Source organism: Rana temporaria, chromosome 8 (assembly GCF_905171775.1).
Source record: "Rana temporaria chromosome 8, aRanTem1.1, whole genome shotgun sequence".
NCBI lineage: Eukaryota > Metazoa > Chordata > Amphibia > Anura > Ranidae > Rana > Rana temporaria.
Window position 1 is genome coordinate 177148448 of NC_053496.1, and position 21288 is coordinate 177169735.

At 42.8% G+C, this 21288-nt stretch overlaps 1 protein-coding gene and 2 long non-coding RNA genes across 6 annotated transcripts in view; all 3 read left to right on the forward strand.

The window, feature by feature from the left end:
* The window catches only part of LOC120910028 (gastrula zinc finger protein XlCGF26.1-like), a 33732-nt gene extending 16010 nt beyond the window's left edge, over positions 1-17722 (forward strand). Inside the window, exons 4-6 of one of the 3 annotated variants that reach the window (XM_040321875.1) lie at positions 200-274; positions 335-502; positions 16331-17722. In XM_040321875.1, the coding sequence (XP_040177809.1) occupies positions 200-274; positions 335-502; positions 16331-17562 (1475 nt within the window). In that variant the 3' untranslated portion in view covers positions 17563-17722. Of the gene's footprint in view, positions 1-199; positions 503-16330 lie in introns of all 3 variants that reach the window. The other 2 variants (XM_040321873.1, XM_040321874.1) reach the window with 2 other exon arrangements.
* LOC120910204 lies at positions 9610-14300 on the forward strand. Of its 2 annotated transcripts, none has more exons than XR_005741407.1 (3): positions 9610-9780; positions 14031-14182; positions 14269-14300. It is a non-coding gene; the product is annotated as an uncharacterized LOC120910204 (long non-coding RNA). The 2 variants fall into 2 exon arrangements; XR_005741406.1 differs by having other exon boundaries at positions 9610-9749.
* LOC120910267 lies at positions 14352-14753 on the forward strand. The gene is made up of 3 exons (XR_005741473.1): positions 14352-14392; positions 14508-14596; positions 14713-14753. It is a non-coding gene; the product is annotated as an uncharacterized LOC120910267 (long non-coding RNA).
* Positions 17723-21288: the final 3566 nt, after the last annotated feature.

A 21288-nucleotide genomic window follows, 5' to 3' on the forward strand; every position in this document is an offset into this window, starting at 1 on the left:
TTCCTCAATATAACGTCATGTTCCCAACAAATGAGGAAGAGATGATGTATTTTTATCTAGTTTGTATTGATATTTTATGTTATGATTGCCCCCAATTCCATGCCAGAGCTCTGAGATACTGTAGAGTGTTAGACCAACATACTGTACATGACTTCTGAATGAAGAATTCTAATAACATTTAAACATTGATTTCCAACAGGAGGACACTATGTCCTGAATAACGTATCTTCAGAATATAAAGAAGAAGAAAATCCCACCACACAACGTTCTCCAGGAGAAAATTCCACCACACAACGTTCTCCAGGAGAAAATCCCACCACACAATGTTCTCCAGATGAAAATCCCACCACACAACGTTCTCCAGGAGTGAATCGCATTACACAAATAATACATCATAGAACTTATCATATAGAGAGATCCTGGGATTTCTCTGATCCTGAGGATTCTTCTGATGATCCACATACTATTATTTTTGAATCTCACAGTACAGATAAATCAACAGATCCATCTAATCCCGAGGAATCTTCCTTGAACCATGAAGGATCTCAAGAAACCAGAGAGCCTCTTACACACCAGAAAATTCACACTGGCGAGCGTCCATTCTCGTGTTCGCACTGTGGTAAAGGTTTTATTAAGAAAGGAAGCCTTCTCATACACCAGAGAGTTCACACAGGCGAGCATACTTTCCCATGTTCAGAGTGCGGCAAACGTTTTATTTTCAAAGCAAACCTTCTTAATCACCACAGAATTCACACGGGTGAGCGTCCCTTTTCATGTTCAGAGTGCGGGAAATTTTTTATTCAGAAAGTAGAACTTGTTAATCACCAAAGAGTTCACACGGGTGAGCGTCCGTTCTCGTGTTCGCACTGTGATAAAGGTTTCACTCAGAAAGGAAACCTTCTAACACACCAGAGAACTCACACAGGTGAGCGTCCTTTTTCATGTTCAGAGTGCGGGAAACTTTTCATTCGGAAATGTGAACTTGTTGTTCACCAAAGAAGACACACGGGGGAACGTCCTTATTCATGTTCAAAGTGCCGGAAATGCTTCAGTAGAAAAAGTGCTTTTGATCGACACCAGGGAATTCACATAGACTAACCACCTTTTTTATGTTTAGACGGACCAATGGGGAGTGTGAGATTGTGTGTCCTTCCTTATAGTCAGAATGTATAAGATGTTTCTGTTAAAGAAAATCACTTCTTGGACCCCAGAATATTCACAAAGACTAATAACGTTTTTGTGTTCATATTGGCTTATTTGGAGGCGTGGCCAAACTACATTGTACTATGATGTCATAGTTATAGGTCTGCAGGGATTGAATTATAGTAATACGATCCTATAAACAATGCTGACTTGGTCCCGCACTCACACAGGCCCCACCATGGAGTACGACAACCCATGGACCATACTTTTTATTGGTTGCTATTAGCCAATATACTGCACATCTTTTTTGCTTTACTGAAGGAACTAACTTTTTATTGGACCGACTAAAGTATAATTATTTTTAAATTGGATTTTTCTTTTACTTCAGCTATGCAATATTTAATTTTGATTATTTATTGTGTGTTATTAATATAATCCGATTTTCTAGAATAAACAAGAAAGCTCTACTCTACAATATTCTGTTCTGAGTCCTTTTCTACAAATGAACATCATTTTTATATTATGGGTGATTGGAATGTGCTTAATTCATAGAGATTCTTTCATTGGTGTTATATTAGTGAGATCTGAGAGACTAGAAGGTCCAGTTTCAGAAAGTCCAGAAGGTCCAGTTCCAGATGATCCAGAAGGGTCAGTTCCAGAGAGCCCAGGGGGTCCAGTTCCAGATGATCCAGAAGGGTCAGTTCCAGAGAGCCCAGGGGGTCCAGTTCCAGAGGATCCAGGAGGTCCAGTCACAGAGAGTCCAGGAGGTTCAGTTCCAGAGAGTCCAGTTCCAGAGAGTTTCGAAGGTCTAGTTCCAGAGAGCCCAGGGGGTCCATCTCCAGAGAATCCAGAAGGTCCAGTTCCAGATGATCCATGAGGTCCAGATCCAGATAATCCAGGAGGTCCAGTTCCAGAAGGTCCAGTTCCAAAGAGTCCAGAAGGTCCAATTCCAGAGAGTCCAGAAGGTCCAGTTTCAGAGAGTCCAGAAGGTCCAGTTCCAGAGAGTCCAGAAGGTCCAGTTCCAGAGAGTCCAGAAGGTCCAGTTCCAGAGAGCCAAGAAGGTCCAGTTCCAGAGAGCCAAGAAGGTCCAGTTCCAGAGAGCTAAGAAGGTCCAGTTCCAGAGAACCAAGAAGTCCAAAGGGTCCAGTTCCAAAGGATCTAGAAGGTCCAGTTTCAGAGTATCCAGGAGATCCATTTCCAGTGGTTCTAGAAGGTCCAGTTCCAGAAGGTCCAGTTCCAGAGGTTCCAGAAGGTCCAGTTCCAGAGAGTCCAGAAGGTCCAGTTCCAGAGAGTCCAGGAGGTCCAGTTCCAGAGAGTCCAGAATGTCCAGTTCCAGAGAGTCCAGAATGTCCAGTTCCAGAGAGTCCAGAATGTCCAGTTCCAGAGAGTCCAGAATGTCCAGTTCCAGAGAGTCCAGAATGTCCAGTTCCAGAGAGTCCAGAAGGTCCAGTTCAAGAGGATCCAGAAGGTCCAGTTCCAGAGAGTTCAGAAGATCCAGTTCCAGAGAGTCCAGAAGGTCCCGTTCCAGAGAGTTCAGAATGTCCAATCCCAGAGGATCCATCAGGTCCAGTCCAAAAGGTCCAGTTCCAAAGGATCTAGAAGTTCCAGTTTCAGAGAGTCCAGAAGGTCCAGTTCCATAAGGTATAGTTCCAGAGCATCCATGAGGTCCAGTTCCAGGAACTCTCCAGTTCAAAATGTGTGCCAGTTAATATTCTAAGGATACATGGAGCCACTACAAATGCCACATAGAATATTTCCATCGCTGCCATCTTGGTTTTTCTCCTCATGCTCACAGTGATCAGCTCCATTATTTCCCAGTTATTATCTTCATTCTCAGTGATACAGAGGTCATACCCATCAGTGGCTCAGAGAGTATGTCAGTGTCATGCCATCTGTGTATTCCCCTTTATGATATTGGGGTGATTACACTCTTGTGGTAGGTGTTTTTTCAATGAGTTATGCCAGAGCAAACTGTATTTAAAGGTGTATCGGCCCTGGGGGGGGGGCGTGGCCTGGAGCGGCATGAGATAGGACGCTAGGAAGCAGAATATCCTTGCCTAAACATCCTGCGCTTATACCCGTGACTAAAGACCCAGGATTACTCCTACATACCTCGGAAGCCCCAGGTAACATGTCGCCGCCAAAAAAATTCACCGCGGCCACCTCCAAGCTGGATCAATACCGCCGACAGGAGAAGGACTCCCCCAGCAAAGATGGCGGCGCCACGAGGCCGGCGGAGACACCAGTCGGCGCGGACACGGCAAAGGTACTTCAGGCCATAACCACTTGCCAAGAGGCTATTACAATATGCCAGACCACCCTCACAGCATGGATAGAGGAGGTGAAAGTGGACATTTCCCTGGTGAGACAGGACAAGCAGAAGCTCAGAGAGCGAGTCACTGAGACAGAGGTTAGGCTGGGCACAGTGGAGGATTCCCTCCCCCCTCTACAACACACCGCAGAAGCCATCAGCTCTTGCAGAAGCAGGACGATTTGGAGAACAGAACCCGGAGGTGTAATCTCCGGTTCATTGGTCTCCCTGAGGGGGTGGAGGGGAGGGATCCTCCTGCATTTCTTGAATCACCATTGTGGGACACTTACGGCAAAGAGGCCTTCTCCCCCTTGTTTGCCGTGGAGCGAGCACACCGCATGTCAGGCAGACCACCACCAGCTAGTGCGCCTCCTCGCACGTTCATTGCCAAATTCCTCAATTTCAGGGACCAGGATGTCATTTTGCGCCTAAGTAGGGAGAAGGGCAATATCCCATTTGGTAACAAAACAGTCGCCATTTTCCCTGATTTCTCTGCGGAAGTGCAACGAAGACGTAAGACCTTCATGGAAGCCAAAAGACGCCTCCGTGTCAAGCATATAAAGTATGCCATGCTCTTCCGTGCTCGTCTACGTGTGGAGGGAGAAGATCAAGCGCACTTCTTTGAGGATCCCGAGGAGGTCATTGCGTGGCTTGAACAGAGAGAGGGGCACTGAGAAGTATCCATATATCTTCTGCCTGCTTATGATTCCTGATTCTTCCTCACTGCCAATTTCTGCTTTTCCTTTTTGTCTATTAATATATGGAGGGCCCATGATTTCTTGCAAAACTGCCACACTGATGAAGGTTGGGGCTGCAGTCTGCATCTGAACATTGCTCCCTGTTGATACTGCCCCCAAGTGTACTTGGTCCCAAATACGCACCCACTCTCGGACCATCCCCGGTGTTGGCTGAGACTGCGGGCCCATTGTGCCCCCCGTTCTATAATTATTCTGTGTCATGGGGCCCTCTGGTGCACCCGCATGCTTAGGGCACTGGGTGCATGATGTGTTTGCTAACAGCCTGGACACCAACGGAAAAGACTACGGGTCTTTCTCATATTTGCTGCTTTATTTTTTCATTTTTGGGTTCTTCTTTCTTTTTCCCCCTTTTGTTTTCTCATCATTTTTTTTTCAGTTTATTTTTCCGGCGGAGGACAGCTCTTCGCTAGTACGCTCACTGGTTAAGTGGGCACGGTCCTGTGATGTGTTACGTTACGCAGCAAAGTTTCGCCCTACACGCTGCAGTTCACCTCCTGGGTTGGACAGAAGCAACTGCCACTGTACTTAATATTTTCTTCATTGTTGCTGCCACCCTATTTGTAGCAGCATTGGTGACCCTCACTTTTGCTTAAGATTTGTTGTTTCACAATGTTCTCTCCACAGGATGGTCACTGTATTTGCCATGTTGGCAGTTAAGGGTTAACGCCCGCACCAGTTGGGGCAAGTGCAGGGCAGGGAGGGGGTTTTATTTGTTAGAGACGAGACAAAATGTTTGGTTATGTGTATGCTTGCTCTGTTTGGTACCGTGCTATTTATACTTTGTTGCTGATGTGCACTTCCCCTGGGAGATTATATATATTGTGTGATTTTAGGGGTGACCTGGATCCTGGAGCCTTATATCCCACATTAATTTCCCCATGGCCACACTAAAGTTCCTCACCTGGAATGTTCGAGGTGTGAGGGACCCGAATTAAGAGGTCGGCTATCTTTACCCTACTTAAAAAGCAGAGAGCTGATGTGGTGGTACTAGTGGAGACTCATGCTGAGGGATCGGTCCAGAGGGAGCTTAAACGCCCATGGATGGGTTGGGCTTTCCATTCTGTCCACACCACACATTCCAGGGGAGTCTCGATTTTGATTGCCAAGACAACACACTTTGAGCTCCAGGATTCAGAGATTGACCCGCTGGGTAGATTAGTTTTTCTAAAAGCCAAGTTGCATGGGGATACAATATTTTTGCTAGCTTTCCATGTGCCACCCCCGTTCCAAACTACTATCCTCATAGCTGGGTTTGACTTTATGGCTCTACACCCAGACGTGCCCACGATATGGCTAGGTGACTTTAACAACGTGCTTAACCCGTCGCTCGACAGGATGGTGGGACCCTCTCCCCCCTCCTTGCCTTGCCGTCCCACAAGATTTGCGAGACTCCTTGGTGACTTTCACCTCGTTGACTCGTGGAGATTCAGGAATCCTACATCCAGGGCATATTCCTGCTTCTTTGCTTTCCATCACTCAATGTCCCGCATAGACCTCATACTCATGTCTAGACCGATTCTCCCTAGGTTGACGGGTGCGGGTTTCCCCCCTAGATTGCTTTCTGATCATTGCCCATATTGGGTTGAGCTCTCTCTCCCCCACGTCCGCCCGCCACCCTCTTGGAAGCTAAATCCTTTTTGGAAAAAAAAGGTGTATCGGCCCATTTTTATTACATAAAATAGAAAGTTCATATAGACATCAGTTGCCGCGCAGTAGTATCACTTAGCCTTTAGTCACAGTGCCCAGCTGCACAGCCCTCTCCTGGCCTCTGGATAGGGGCTCTCCTGATAGGGACCGACCTGTCTCCTGGAATGAGACCTGCTGGCTGGGGCCTTCTGGCCGCAGCCTGCAAACTCGGAAGAAAGAGTAGGTGAAGATGGAAGCCTCTGCAGCAGTGACAGTTCACTGCTGGAAGGTTTAATTTCAAAGTAAGTCTTTCATAATGTGCTAGTATGCAATACATACTAGCTTATTATGCCTTTTCCTTGCATGAAGAGTTTATTTTTTCTCTCTTTGTTCTTCGTTTACTGCCACTTTTAGATAGGGAGATCAGGAATAAAAACTGATTGGTACTCAGTGTTAAAGAAAAAAGGACTTTAGGAAGTGGAGCTACAGTATGTTTTGAATTGTTATAAGCAAGTTCTGCTGTAGGAAGGTAGTCCACCCAATCATCCTGAAATTAACTGACAAAACATTGAATGTACTGCTCTATACTTTGATTGGTCTTCTCAATCTGACCATTAGACTGAGGATGAAAAGCAGAGGACAGATTCATTTTTACACCTTAAATTGAGCGAAAACGTTTCCAGAATTTTGAAATAAACAGTTCTCCTTTGTCAGACACTACACCACCAGGCATTCCATGGAGTTTAAAAATCTCCCAAGACATCACTTCAGCAGTTGGTTTAGCAGTGGGTACCCCTTAACTGGTAAAAAAAAAGAGCTATCTTAGTGAGAGAGTCAACAACGACCAAGATAGAGGTAATTTCTTTTGAAAGAGGAAGATCGACCACAAAGTCCATAGAAATTGACCCCCATGGTCTTGATGGAACAGGGAGTGGTTGAAGCAACCCCAATGTAGAAGATCGGGTTGGCATTTTGCTGCACAAGTCAGGAACGAGGCCACATAGCTTTTAGCATCTTTCTTGTAACTGGACCACCAAAAGGAACATGATGAAAGTTCTTCTGTCTTAGAAACCCCAAAATGCCCAGCAGGTCATGAACCAACCTGAAGGCTTCTAACCCAAGCAGATTCAGGTTCATAAAGATGATGCCCTTGAGTCCAAAAGCCATCCTTATCAAGGTTAATGTCCTTAGGTGGATGATTGAGAAGTGGGTCATTTATACCCCTCTTTTAGAAGTTTTAAAAAGATCTTAGACATTGAAAGTTCTTTTGAGGCAAGATCGTACATTCAGAGTGGCTTTCCGGGAGAGGCCCAGAGAACAGGCCTTGCCATTCCTTGACTGAGCGCGATACGAAATAACACTGAACCTGGAGAAGAATAGGGCCCAATGTGCTTGTCTAGAACAATGTTTCTCAGCTCCAGTCCTCAAGGCACCCCAAAAGGTCACGTTTTCAGGATTTCCCTCAGCTGTGGTAATTACTAAGGCAGTCAAACTGATCAAATCACCTGTGCAATATAATGGAAAGCCTGAAAACATTGACCTGCTGGGGAGCCTTGAGGACTGGAGTTGGGAAACACTGGTCTAGAAGACATTCTCTTGACATAATAAATACTTTCTAATTTGTTCATGATCAGTGAGGACAGTTACAGGACTAAAGGATTCTTAGCCTCTTTCCAGTAGATACCTCCACTCAGGAAATGCTTCCCTAATTGCTAGCAATTTCTTATTTCCTATAAGAGATGAGAGAAAAGTACATGGAAGCTTCTTTTTCCAATTCATTGAGAAAGAATAGCTCCCACAGCAGAACCTGAAGCATCAACTTCCACAATGAAAGGTTGTTTGGGATCCGGATGTACCCATACAGGGGGTCCCTGACTTATGAACGGGCTAGGGACTGTAGGTTTGTTTTCAAGTCGAAAATGTTCGTAAGTCGGAACCACATGCGCAGTACGGCAATTCTGTCATTTTCCGATGTTCCGTCGAATGGCCGTGCAAGCGCAGAACCGGGGATACATTATTTTCCAATGTTTTCCGATGTTCCGTCGAATGTGCCCACCGGCAAAAATGGCCGCACGTGCGCAGAACGGCAGATACCTCACGCAGCGTCCCTTTCGTAAGTAGTAGTTGTTTGTAAGTCAGGCGTTCATAAGTCGGGGACTCCCTGAATTGGTGCAGAAGTAAAAATGGTCTTTAGTTTACTAAAGGCAACCTTTGTCTCGGTTGACCTTAAAAAAGCATCTTCGTCAACTGCATAATTGGAGCAATTACCTTGGAGAAAGTTTGCCAACTTCTGTAAAAGTTGGCAAATCCCAGAAATCGTTGTATTTCCTTAACGTTCCTAGGGGTAGACCAATCCACCACTGTTTTGATCTTATTGGGATCCACGCTCACTGTTTTGTATCCTAAAAACGAGACCTGAATTCATTCAAACTCACATTTCTCCAGTTGGATGTAAAGGTAATTATTTCATAGTCTTATGAAGACAATGCCGACATGCTTGAGATGTTCCTCAAAGTTATCAGAAAAAATGAGAATAACATCCAGTCCAAGTTGTTGAGGCCTTCATAAAAGGATCTGAACTCCGCTGCCAAATCTGAAGAAGTATGAAGTTCCTGCCCTGAGGAGCCCATGATATGGGGGATGTAGGTTTTTGTATGCGGACCTCGCAGCGCCCACGCCAACAACGTACCCGGTTTGTTAGAGAATTCGTACATTGCACAGTGTGCCCATGCCAGCTTTTGCATTGTTTTGTGAAATAGGAGCGGGCAGAGCTCTTCACGAACCCTAAGAAGATCCTGATATGTGGTACGAGCAAGGCTGGCCTTATGGGAGCACTCCAGACTATGCAGCAGAGCAAAAAGTTCTCTCCCTCTTAAAGTGGTTGTAAACCCAATTTGGAAAAAAAAAAAAACACCTGCAAGACAAAGGCATAATGAGCTAGCATGCATAGCATACTAGCTAATTATGTAATACTCACCTGGGATCAAAGCACATGCTGCAGTGCCCGACACAGCACCGGCCAGGGACATGTCGTCCCAGAGTTACATTCAGGTATCGCGGCTCCGGAGATGTGATTGGCCAGAGCCGCAATGACGTCACACAACGTAACCGCACACATTGAAAACAACGGCACATGCAAATACAGGGGATATCTCCTAAACCGTTCAGGTTTAGGAGTTATGCAGGCTTGCTGCTGGTAATCCTTATTATAGGCTTACTTGTAGCAAAAAGTGTGTTGTAAGGGTTTACAACCACTTTAAGATGGACACCTAAACTGATCAATGCACCCGGACCACTGTATTGTAAGTCTCCCAGACAACCGGGGGGGGGGGGGCTGAATACATATGCATACCACACCTTTCACATATTTATTTGTAAACATTTTTGGAGAACCATTTTCCTTCCACTTCACAATTATGTGCCACTTTTTGTTGGTCTATCACATAAAATCCCAATAAAATACATTTCTGTTTTTGGCTGTAACATGACAAAATGTGGAAAATTTCAAGGGGTATGAATACTTTTTCAAGTCACTGTGTATATATACAATTATATATAGTGTGTGTGTATTTAATAGCACTAAAATGAAAATAATTATTTTTTTATTGTTATTTGGCTTGTACATAAGGATAAAGATAAACAACAAAAAATAATAAATGTACAGAAAATGTAAATGTTTTAATGTATGAATGAAGACTGCAGTATTTATGAATGAAGGCTGCAGTATTTATGAATGAAGGCTGCAGTATTTCAATTCTCCACAAGATGGTGATCTCACTCCTGAGTGTGGAACGCAAAGAAGGAAGTGATGTCATGTACGGACAGGAAGTGATGTAGGGTAAAAGACAGGAAGTTCCAGAGGAGAGCTGACTTGTTAGGAAATAGCGTACAGACATTACTGGTACATTAAGGTACATTTATTTTATCATTTATTTATTACAGGTACGTATATTATGTTTTCATTTACGCAGTGCTTTACATAAGTATTTATATTGTACACTCACATCAGTCTCTTCCCCAAAGGAGCTTACAATCTAAGTTCCCTAGCTCACATTCATACACACACATACTAGGGATAATTTAGATCGGAGCCAATAAGCTACCAGCATGTCATTGAAGTGTTGGAGGAAAGCGGAGTACAGAGAGGAGGGAGAGCACATCCTGTTCCGCCACCGGGCTCTCTCCCCCTTTGTGTTGTACTTTTTTGGCAAAAGTGAAAGCCATCTAAGACACCCGCATGCATCCTACCAACCAATGAAGTCATCGGTTGCTAAGGGCAGGTCGGGCGGCTGTAAAACTTTTAGATTAGCCGGTGTTCTGTTGAATATTGTCATTGCTATCGAGGGGGGGTGGGGGGGGGGTTACAAGCTACTGACCAATTAACTATCTTACAAACTACTTTTTCACACGGGGAACAGTGCAGTACAATTTGCGAATTCACCAATTTTTCCATACCTCACAAAAATGCGTTGCCTTTTGCAGTTGCACACAGACACCATTAATTCCTATAGGCACTCCCACTCCTCCATCCATTGCATATTTGTTTGCGATCACTTAAACGCAACATACCGCAGTACTGTGTATTTTGGTGGGGCTCAATCCAAAAATCATCAAGTTTTTTGCATGTTTCACGAGCATAGAACAGCCTAAAAAAAAGCAGAATGTGAAAAAATGCGCTCGGGTTCGGAAACACCTCCTTTTGTCAACGAGCCCTCAGACTGGTGTATCCCGGAGATTGTGCACAATTCTAAAGGGTGCCTTGACTACCAAAAGATGAAAAGCACTGATCTATATTACTGGGTGAGGTGATGGCGGAATTGAAATCATGGGACATTTGTATGGCGGATGGTTGCTACTAGTTACTAACATCCACCATATCACCCTGCTGCCAGACCTCCATCTATCACTTCAGGGACAATGAACAGTCATTTGCATTGTTTTGTTTATTGGGAGATAGAACTTGGTTGGGGGAAAGGAAATATGGGATGTCCAAAGAACATGTTGCTTTGCCATCATTTTTAAAGAACTTGGTAGAATAGGTTGAGCCTCGAAGAACTGATGAACTTGAATATTTACAGTCACTTCCCCTGCATAACCCATGCAGACTATTGCTCCTCCTCTGCATTGACTCTGCAGACTGTTGCTCCCAGGACTTGTCTCCTTGCCTTCTACACAAAACTTCCACTGTAAACTATTAGTCTTCCTGTCCCATCATCTTCACTTGACAAAAGAGATGAATAATCCCAGATTCTGGCTGTAATTTACTGTGTGGTTACTAGGCCAGAGGTTTGCAGCACCTCTCCCCCTCAGCCTATTAATTTAGCAGCTTATATTGGTTGGTGGACTACTGATCCCAGCTAGCCCAATTTACAAATCCTGCGCCCGCGGGCAGCATCAATTTGACACGAACCCCACAGTTTCTCCTCTGGCCTTGCACCCAGCACCCCTGGCATGTCTTAGTAGAATATACAGCTGACGCGTTTCACACTAAAATCTATTGCTTAGTCATGAAAATATTATTAGAAGTAATTTCTTATACAACACTTGCCCTATAGGTGAAAATTTTAATAATTCAAGATGGGCGCATACTTGGTTGTTATGGTAACATATAAAGCACATTGTCACATTACATCATCAATTACATAGTAAAAACACCCACTTTTTGGAGTGGGATAAAAGTAGCTAGAGATAGCAGAGAGGGATCTCTCTATCTCTCTAGAGGCTGAAGGAGGAGATCTTGAAAAATGGAGAGATGTAGGAATGTTGGCAGAAGTCCCTGTGGGACTCATAACTGAAGCTTCTCAAAATGACAGAATTCTTAAGTCCTGGTAAAGTATTAATATTTTCATGTATACATTTTTGGTAATTGAATTGCTTTTGCATATACATTACTAAAACCATTTAAATATATATGGCAGAGCAAATTGGAGTTGTATTATTTTTAACTGCAGTATGAAATAATTATATTCCAAATATTATACACAATAATATACACAATTTTGTCTGTCTTTAAAAAGCTAAAGTCAGTACAATGGTGTTATCATGATATATGTGTAAAATTGATTCATTCTAAATTCAACATAAGTCTTGATCAAATTATCAAGCTGTGTACAATATGACATTTTGTCTGTGCACGTTTAAAGTTTAAGTTAGAAGAACTGTTTAATTTAAGAAGGAAACACTGTGATTAAGGTAAACACAATTGTTTACACAAGTCCGTGAATCACAGAGAGATATTCATTAAAGCGGAGGTCCCAACAAAAAAAACTATTAAAAGCCAGCAGCTACAAATACAGCAGCTGCTGACTTAATATATGGACACTTACCTGTCTAGGGCGCCCGCGATGTCGGCAGCCGAAGCCAAACTGTCGCTCGAGGATCGGCTGCTGGCGCCATCATTTTCAGTAAGGGAATCAGGAAGTGAAGCCTTGCGGCTTCACTTACTGGCACCCTATTGCGCATGCGCAAGTCGCGCTGCACGTCCTCACTGGTGCCTGCTGTCTTCTGGGACCAGTGTCAGCCAGAAGACAGCGGTGGAGGTCAGAATAGGCGCTGGAAGTGGCGTAGATTAGACATGTGCACAGAAAAATTTCATTTTTTTTTGTTCCGTTTCGTTCCGTAGGTTCGTTTCCGTTCGCTTTTCGTAAGACGCCCGTTTTCCTGTTCGTTCCCGTTCGTTTTTCGTACGACGAGATTTTTTCGTATTCCAATCGTTTCGTATTTTTGTTACCCTTTTATTTTCGTACATGCGGGATGGTTCGTTATTCTGTTTAATTCATGTTCGTTACTTGTTAGACAATAATTTTCGTGAATTTTCGTCAATGATTTGCATTCTGTATTTTGAATTCCTTTTTCTGTTCGTATTTTCAGTCGTGTGTTCATATGATGTCATATGAACATGCGACTGAAAATACGAACAGAAAAAGGATTTTCGTCATTTTGTACTTTCGTAAATATATCGCGGGATTCGCGTCACTTTCAACACGCGGCTTATCCATATTAACTATTGTTAAGCCCCATACACTTGGTCAGACTTTTTTAACAACAAACATAAAAACGATAGTTTTCCGTTCGTTCTCAGAAAATTTGTTTGTTTTTTAACTCCATCAGAAAATCATTTTTGGGTTTAAAAGTCTGGCCAACTGATCTCCCTTCAGATGAAAATCCACAGAAAAGTTTATTTGGCTTTACTGTACTACTCAGCACAAAAGAGAAGCTGCTTCAATAACTACACTCACTGCCCATTCAAAAAAACTAAAATGACATCTATAACAAAAGATTTGCATTCTGTATTTTGAATCCAAAATACAAACAGAAAAAAGGAATTCAAAATACAGAATGCAAATCTTTTTGTTATAGATGTCATATGAACATACGACTGAAAATACGAACAGAAAAAGGATTAAAACAAAATACGGAATGCAAATCTTTTGTTATAGATGTCATTTTCGTTCTTTTGCCATTTTCGTTTTGTCGTATTTTCGTCGGATCGTTCGTTCGTATTTGCGGTTGTTCGTTATGCGGCTCATTCGTAATCCCGTTGTTTTCGTATTTTGGTGCTTTCATTTTTTTGTATGTACACATTATTCCGCGGGTACGAATATGAACATTTTCGTACGAAAATAACATTCGTACGAACGGGAATGCACATATCTAGCGTAGATCACCGAGGTGATCTATGCCAGGAAGTGGGGGCAAATGCCTGTATTAGACAGGTGTCTGCTCTCCCATCCCCCCTGAAAGGGGCCAAATGTGACACTGGAGGGGGGGTGGATTCCAAAATGTAGAAGTTCCATTTTTGGGTGGAGCCCCACTTTAACTTAACAAGTCTAAAATGTACAAGTATCATTCAAGAACTGAACTGTGGTATTTTGTAATAAGAGATTGTGTAGAAATGTAAATATTATCTATATCATCATTTATCTTTGATATTTAGAAGTATATCCATTTATTTGTATTATCACGAAATATGCCTGATATTAATTTGCACTGTATTTTTAGTTAATAAATATATATTTTTAAGAATATCATTTGTGTCACTTGTCTTCAAAATAGCACGGATAAACAAACTTAAATTTCTTGTTGGTATTTATGGAAAAGGGTAAATCTCCCAAAACGAAGATTTGCATAATTTCATAAATACAATACTGTTTTATTATTTCAGTATAAACATTCTTATAAAATATTGACAGAAACATCTGGAGATCCATGAACACCCAGCAACCATCTTCTCAGGACATCACCCATCACAGTGCCTCCACCTCACTGCCTGACAACAGAGGTAACCAGTGCCAAGAAGATTCTAGAAGTCACCAAGAAGATCATTGATCTGCTGACAGGAGAGGTGAGCGGTGCCGGGAATTCTGGGACATTATCCAGTAACAGACAAGGGATGTGTCTGGATGGTGACTGTATCATTGTGTGTGTCAGGTTCCTATAAGGTGTCAGGATGTCACTGTCTATTTCTCCATGGAGGAGTGGGAGTATTTAGAAGGACACAAGGATCTCTACAAGGACGTCATGATGGAGAATCAGCCGCCCATCACATCACCGGGTAAGAGGAGACTTTATCGTAAAGGAAAGAGCAGTACGGAGTTTCCACCTAGACCCCCATCATCTGATAAACACATAGAAACAATGTATTCAGTCAGTGTGCGTGTTTCCTACAGATGGATCCAGTAATGGGAACCCTCCAGAGAGATGTCCTCATCCTTTGAATTCCACACAGGAAGGTCACACCATCCCTCGCCATCATCAGGTAGGTGGGACTGAGCAACTAAAATTTTTTAAATAATTCTAAACTATGAGACCACATTCTTCAAAGTAACTTATTGTTCCTTTTTATGAATGTATTCTGTCATCTTTGGGGTTTAGGATGAAGAATTGAAAGACATCAAAGTTGAGATTAAAAAGGAAGAAGAAGAAGAAGAGACGCTGGTGAGTGGAGATCAGCAGTCTATGGAGGGGGGAAGTCTTCAGTATTCCCGGGATTCCACACTGGAAGATCAAAGTATCCCTCACCATCATCAGGTAGAAAGAACTGAGCTATAGAATTCAAAAGTTATTCTAAACTATGAGATAACTTTCTTATAGATAATTTTTTTTTATATTGAACTTAATTTTTTTGTTTTGGGGTTCAGGATAAATTAGGAAAAGACATCAAAGTTGAGGTTAAAGAGGAAGAAGAAGAGGCGTTGTTGAGTGGAGATCAGCAGTCTATGGAGGAGATGATCATGAAAAGTGACCAGGAGGAATCTTCTCTTTATATCAGCAGAAGTAAGTAATAATCACTGAATGCAAAAATGTTCACATTTTCTTTTGTCTTCTATGAGTATAAAAGATGAATTTAAATAATTGCAATCTAAAGATACTGTACACCATATGAAAGGTCCATCTCCATTCCTCAATATAATGTCATGTTCCCAACAAATGAGGAGGAGATACTGTACACCAAATTGTCAGGAATTGGTAAGACCAGACTGTGTGGACTGCACAGAGAGAACTAAAAATGCAGGTAAGTGAATATAAACGTTTATTAAGATAAGTGATAAGAATATATAAACACCTCCAATACAAACAGTGACCCACAAACAACAAATAACTATATACAAATGGAAGGGAAGTACCGCAATCTTAAATGTAGACAGGCCAGGGTCATCAACGGGAGATCAGTAGATGGGGACAGGGAACAAACAGGACAGGGAGAGGATGGATCAGGCTACAGGGTAAAGATAAAGGTAACAGCAACACAGGAGGCTCAGGTTTAGCATTGGATTTAAACTCAGGATCAGGTATGAAAGGTCCATCTCCATTCCTCAATATAATGTCATGTTCCCAACAAATGAGGAGGAGATACTGTACACCATATGAAAGGTCCATCTCCATTCCTCAATATAACGTCATGTTCCCAACTAATGAGGAGGAGATACTGAGATTGCAGGCTTGGCTGGCTTAAATCAGGTTTGGTCTCCACCCAGAGACTGGCCACATTAATCACCTTGCAGGTGGACAGACAGACATGGAGAAGGCCATATGAAAGGTCCATCTCCATTCCTTAATATAACGTCATGTTCTCAACAAATAAAGAGGAGGTGATTTATCTTTATCTGGTTCGTATTGATATTTTATGTTATTATGGCCCCCAATTCCATGCCAGAGCTCTGAGATACTGTAGAGTGTTAGACCAACATACTTTATATGACTTCTGAATGAAAGGAATGAAGAATTCTAATAACATTTAAACATTGATATCCAACAGGAGGACACTATGTCCTGAGTAACGTATCTTCAGAATGTAAAGCAGAAGAAAATCTCACCACACAACGTTCTCCAGGAGAAAATCTCACCACACAACATTCTCCAGGAGAAAATCCCACCACACAACGTTCTCCAGGAGAAAATCCCACCACACAACATTCTCCAGGAGAAAATCCCACCACACAACGTTCTCCAGGAGTGAATCGCATTACACAAATAATACATCACAGTACAGATCCATCTAATCCCGAGGAATCTTCCTTGAACCATGAAGGATCTCACACAGGAGAACATTCCTTGTCATCTACAGTGTGTGGGAATTCTTCCTATGAAACCAGAGAGCCTCTTACACACCAGAAAAGTCATAAGAGTGTGCGTACTTTCTCATGTCCAGAGTGTGGGAGATGTTTTAATGTGAAAAGAAACTTTCTCAGTCACCAGAGAGTTCACACAGGCGAGCGTCCTTTCCCATGTTCAGAGTGCGGCAAACGTTTTACCGACAAAGGAAACCTTCTTAAACACTACAGAATTCACACGGGTGAGCGTCCCTTTTCATGTTCAGAGTGCGGGAAATGTTTTATTCAGAAAGTAGAACTTGTTAATCACCAGAGAATTCACACGGGTGAGCGTCCGTTCTCGTGTTCGCACTGTGGTAAAGGTTTCACTCAGAAAGGAAACCTTCTATTACATCAGAGAACTCACACAGGTGAGCGTCCTCTTTCATGCTCAGAGTGCGGCAAAGGTTTCATTCAGAAAAGAGACCTTGTTGTTCACCAAAGAAGTCACACGGGAGAATGTCCTTTTTCATGTTCAGAGTGCGGGAAATCTTTCCCTCAGAAAAGACAACTTGTTTTCCACCAAAGAATTCACAAGAGCGAGCGTCCTTATTCTTGTTCAGAGTGCGGGAAAAGTTTTAATCAGAAAGGAAATCTTGTTATTCACCAGAGAATTCACACCGGTGAGCGTCCTTTTTCATGTTCAGAGTGCGGGAAATGTTTCCGCGAGAAAGGAAATCTTGTTAATCACCAGAGAATTCACACAGGCAAACGTCCATATTCGTGTTCAGAGTGCGGGAAAACTTTTGTTCGGAAAGGTGAACTTAATAATCACCAGAGAATTCACACCGGCGAGCATCCTTTTACATGTTCAGAGTGCGGGAAATGTTTCCATGAAAAAGGAAATCTTGTTACTCACCAGAGAATTCACACAGGCAAACGTCCATATTCGTGTTCAGAGTGCGGGAAAACTTTTGTTCGGAAAGGCGAACTTAATAATCACCAGAGAATTCACACCGGCGAGCGTCCTTTTTCATGTTCAGAGTGCGGGAAATGTTTCAACGAAAAAGGAAACCTTCTTAAACACCAGAGAATTCACACAGGCAAACGTCCATATTCGTGTTCAGAGTGCGGGAAATGCTTCAGTTACAAAAGTGCCCTTGATCGACACCATGGAATTCACATGGACTAACCACCTTTTTTATGTTTAGACGGACCAATGGGGAGTGTGAGATACTGTGTGTCCTTCTTTATAGTCAAAATGTATAAAATGTTTCTGTTAAAGAAAATCACTTATTGGATCCCAGAATATTCATAAAGACTAATAAAGTTTTTGTGTTCATATTGGCTTATTTGGAGGCGTGGCCAAAGTACAATGTACTATGATGTCATAGTTATAGGTCTGCAGGGATTGAATTATAGTAATACGGTCCTCTAAACAATGCTGACTTGGCCCCGCACTCACACAGTCCCCACCATAGAGTACGACAATCCAATGGAATCCCACGAGACTGCATAATCACTCAGAGCTTCCTCCTCCTACACCCCATGTGACCATGTGACATCACATGGAGTGTAAACCTGGGCATCGGACTGAATTACTGCAGTCTTATCATCTGAAGCCGATAAGACTGACATAGGCAAACACTAGATAATCAGCACAAGTAAATACTATGAAATTAAACAAGTGGCTATGAGGCAGGGTTGCCATAGAAACGTTGGATTGAGAAGGAGGCTTGGTTAACAGTACAGGAAGTGCTTAATGTATGGGCGGAAATACACTGTATTAGCCAGATTCACGTACGGTGGCTTAAAGTTATGCGGGCGTAGCGTATGTAATTTACGTTACACCGCCGCAAGTTAGAGAGGCAAGTGCTGTATTTACAAAGCACTTGCGTCCTAAGTTACGGCGGCGTAGCGTAAAGGTGCCGGCGTAAGCGCGCCTAATTCAAATTGTGAAGAGGTGGGTGTGTTTTATGTAAATAAAGCACGCGCCGTCTGTGGACGTATCCCAGTGCGCATGCTCCAAATTACGCCGCAAAGACTCATTGGTTTTGACGTGAACGTAAATTACGCCCAGCCCCATTCACGGACGCCTTACGCAAACGACGTAAAAATTTAAAAATTTGACGCGGTTCCAACGTCCATACCTAACATTGACTGCGCCATCTTTTTGGTGGTTTATCTTTACGCCTGAAAACGCCTTACGTAAACGGCGTATCTTTACTGCGACGGCCGTGCGTACATTTGTGAATAGGCGTATCTCGCTGATTTACATATTCTAGGTGTAAATCAGCGTACATGCCCCTAGCGGCCAGCTTAAATAGACAGCTAAGATACGACGGCGTAGGAAGACTTACGCCCCTCGTATCTTAGCAACATTTAAGTGTATCTCAGTTTGAGAATACGCTTAAATTTACGACAGCGCAGATTCAGATTTCCAATTCATTGAGAAAGAATAGCTCCCACAGCAGAACCTGAAGCATCAACTTCCACAATGAAAGGTTGTTTGGGATCCGGATGTACCCATACAGGGGGTCCCTGACTTACGAACGGGCTAGGGACTGTAGGTTTGTTTTCAAGTCGAAATTGTTCGTAAGTCGGAACCACATGCGCAGAACGGCAATTACTTAATTTTCCTTTTTTTTTCGTCGAATGGCTGTGCAAGCGCAGAACGGGGATACGTTCTTTTTTAATGTTTTCCGATGTTACGTCGAATGTGCCCACCGGCAAAAATGGCCACACGTGCGCAGAACAGCACATACGCCACGCAGCGTCCCTTTCGTAAGTAGTAGTTGTTTGTAAGTCAGGCGTTCGTAAGTCGGAGACTCCCTGAATTGGCGCAGAAGTAAAAAGGGTCTTGAGTTTAATAAAGGCAACCTTTGTCTCGGGTGACCTTAAAAAAGCATCTTTGTCAACTGCATAATTGGAGCAATTACCTTGGAGAAAGTTTGCCAACTTCTGTAAAAGTTGGCAAATCTCCCAGAAGTCGTTGTATTTCCTTAACGTTCCTAGGGGTAGACCAATCCACCACTGTTTTGATCTTATTGGGATCCACGCTCACTGTTTTGTATCCTAAAAACGAGACCTGAATTCATTCAAACTCACATTTCTCCAGTTGGATGTAAAGGTAATTATTTCTTAGTCTTGTGAAGACAATGCCGACATGCTTGAGATGTTCCTCATAGTTATCAGAAAAAATGAGAATAACATCCAGTCCAAGTTGTTGAGGCCTTCATAAAAGGATCTGAACTCCGCTGCCATATCTGAAAAAGTATGAAGTTCCTGCCCTGAGATATGGGGGATGTAGGTTTTTCTATGCGGACCTCGCAGCACCCACGCCAACAACGTACCTGGTTTGTTAGAGAATTCGTACATTGCACAGTGTGCCCATGCCAGCTTTTGCATCGTTTTGTGAAATAGGCGCGGGCAGAGCTCTTCACGAACCCTAAGGCCCTGTACACACGATCAGTTCAAACTGATGGAAACGAACTGAAGGTCCGTTTCATCGGTCCAAACCGACCGTGTGTGGGCGCCATCGGTCAGTTATCCTTCGGTCCAAAAAAATAGAACTTGCTTTAAAATTTGACCGATGGACGCCTAACCGATCGGTCCAAACGGATGGTTAGTATGCAAAAGCATCAGTTCCAAACCCGCGCATGCTCAGAATCAAGTCGATGCATGCTTGGAAGCATTGAACTTCATTTTTCTCTGCACGCCGTTGTGTTTTACGTCACCGCATTGGACTCGATCGGTTTTTGAACTGATGGTGTGTAGGCACATCAGACCATCAGTCAGCTTCATCGGTTAACAGATGAAACGGACCTTCAGTCCGTTTCCATCAGTTTGGACTGATCGTGTGTACAAGGCCTAAGAAGATCCTGATATGAGGTACGAGCAAGGCTGGCCTTATGGGAGCACTCCAGACTATGCAGCAGAGCAAGAAGTTCTCTCCCTCTTAAAGTGGTTGTAAACCTACTTTGGAAAAAAAAATAACACCTGCAAGACAAAGGCATAATGAGCTAGCATGCATAGCATACTAGCTCATTATGTAATACTCACCTGGGATCAAAGCGCATGCTTCAGGGCCCGACACAGCACCGGCCAGGGACATGTCATACCGGAGATACATTTGGGTATCGCGGCTCCGGAGATGTGATTGGCCAGAGCCGCAATGACGTCACACAACGTAACGGCACACATTGAAAACAACGGCACATGCAAATACAGGGGATATCTCCTAAACCGTTCAGGTTTAGGAGCTATCCAGGTTTGCTCCAGGTAATCCTTATTATAGGCTTACTTGTAGCAAAAAGTGTGTTGTAAGGGTTTACAACCACTTTAAGATGGGCTCCTAATCTGATCAATGCACCCCGGACCACTGTATTGTGAGTCTCCCAGACAACCAGAGGGGGGCTGAATACAAATGCATACCACACTTTTCACATATTTATTTGTAAACATTTTTGGAAAACCATTTATCAATTTCCTTCCACTTCACAATTATGTGCCACTTTGTGTTGGTCTATCATCACATAAAATCCCAATAAAATAAATTTCTGTTTTTGGTTGTAACATGACAAAATGTGGAAAATTTCAAGGGGTATGAATACTTTTTCAAGTCCCTGTGTATATATACAATTATATATAGTGTGTGTATTTAATAGCACTAAAATGAAAATAATTATTTTTTTATTGTTATTTGGCTTGTACATGAGGATAAAGATAAACAACAAAAAATAATAAATGTACAGAAAATGTAAATGTTTTAATGTATGAATGAAGACTTCAGTATTTATGAATGAAGGCTGCAGTATTTATGAATGAAGGCTGCAGTATTTCAATTCTCCACAAGATGGTGATCTCACTTCTGAGCGTGGAACGCAAAGAAGGAAGTGATGTCATGTATGGACAGGAA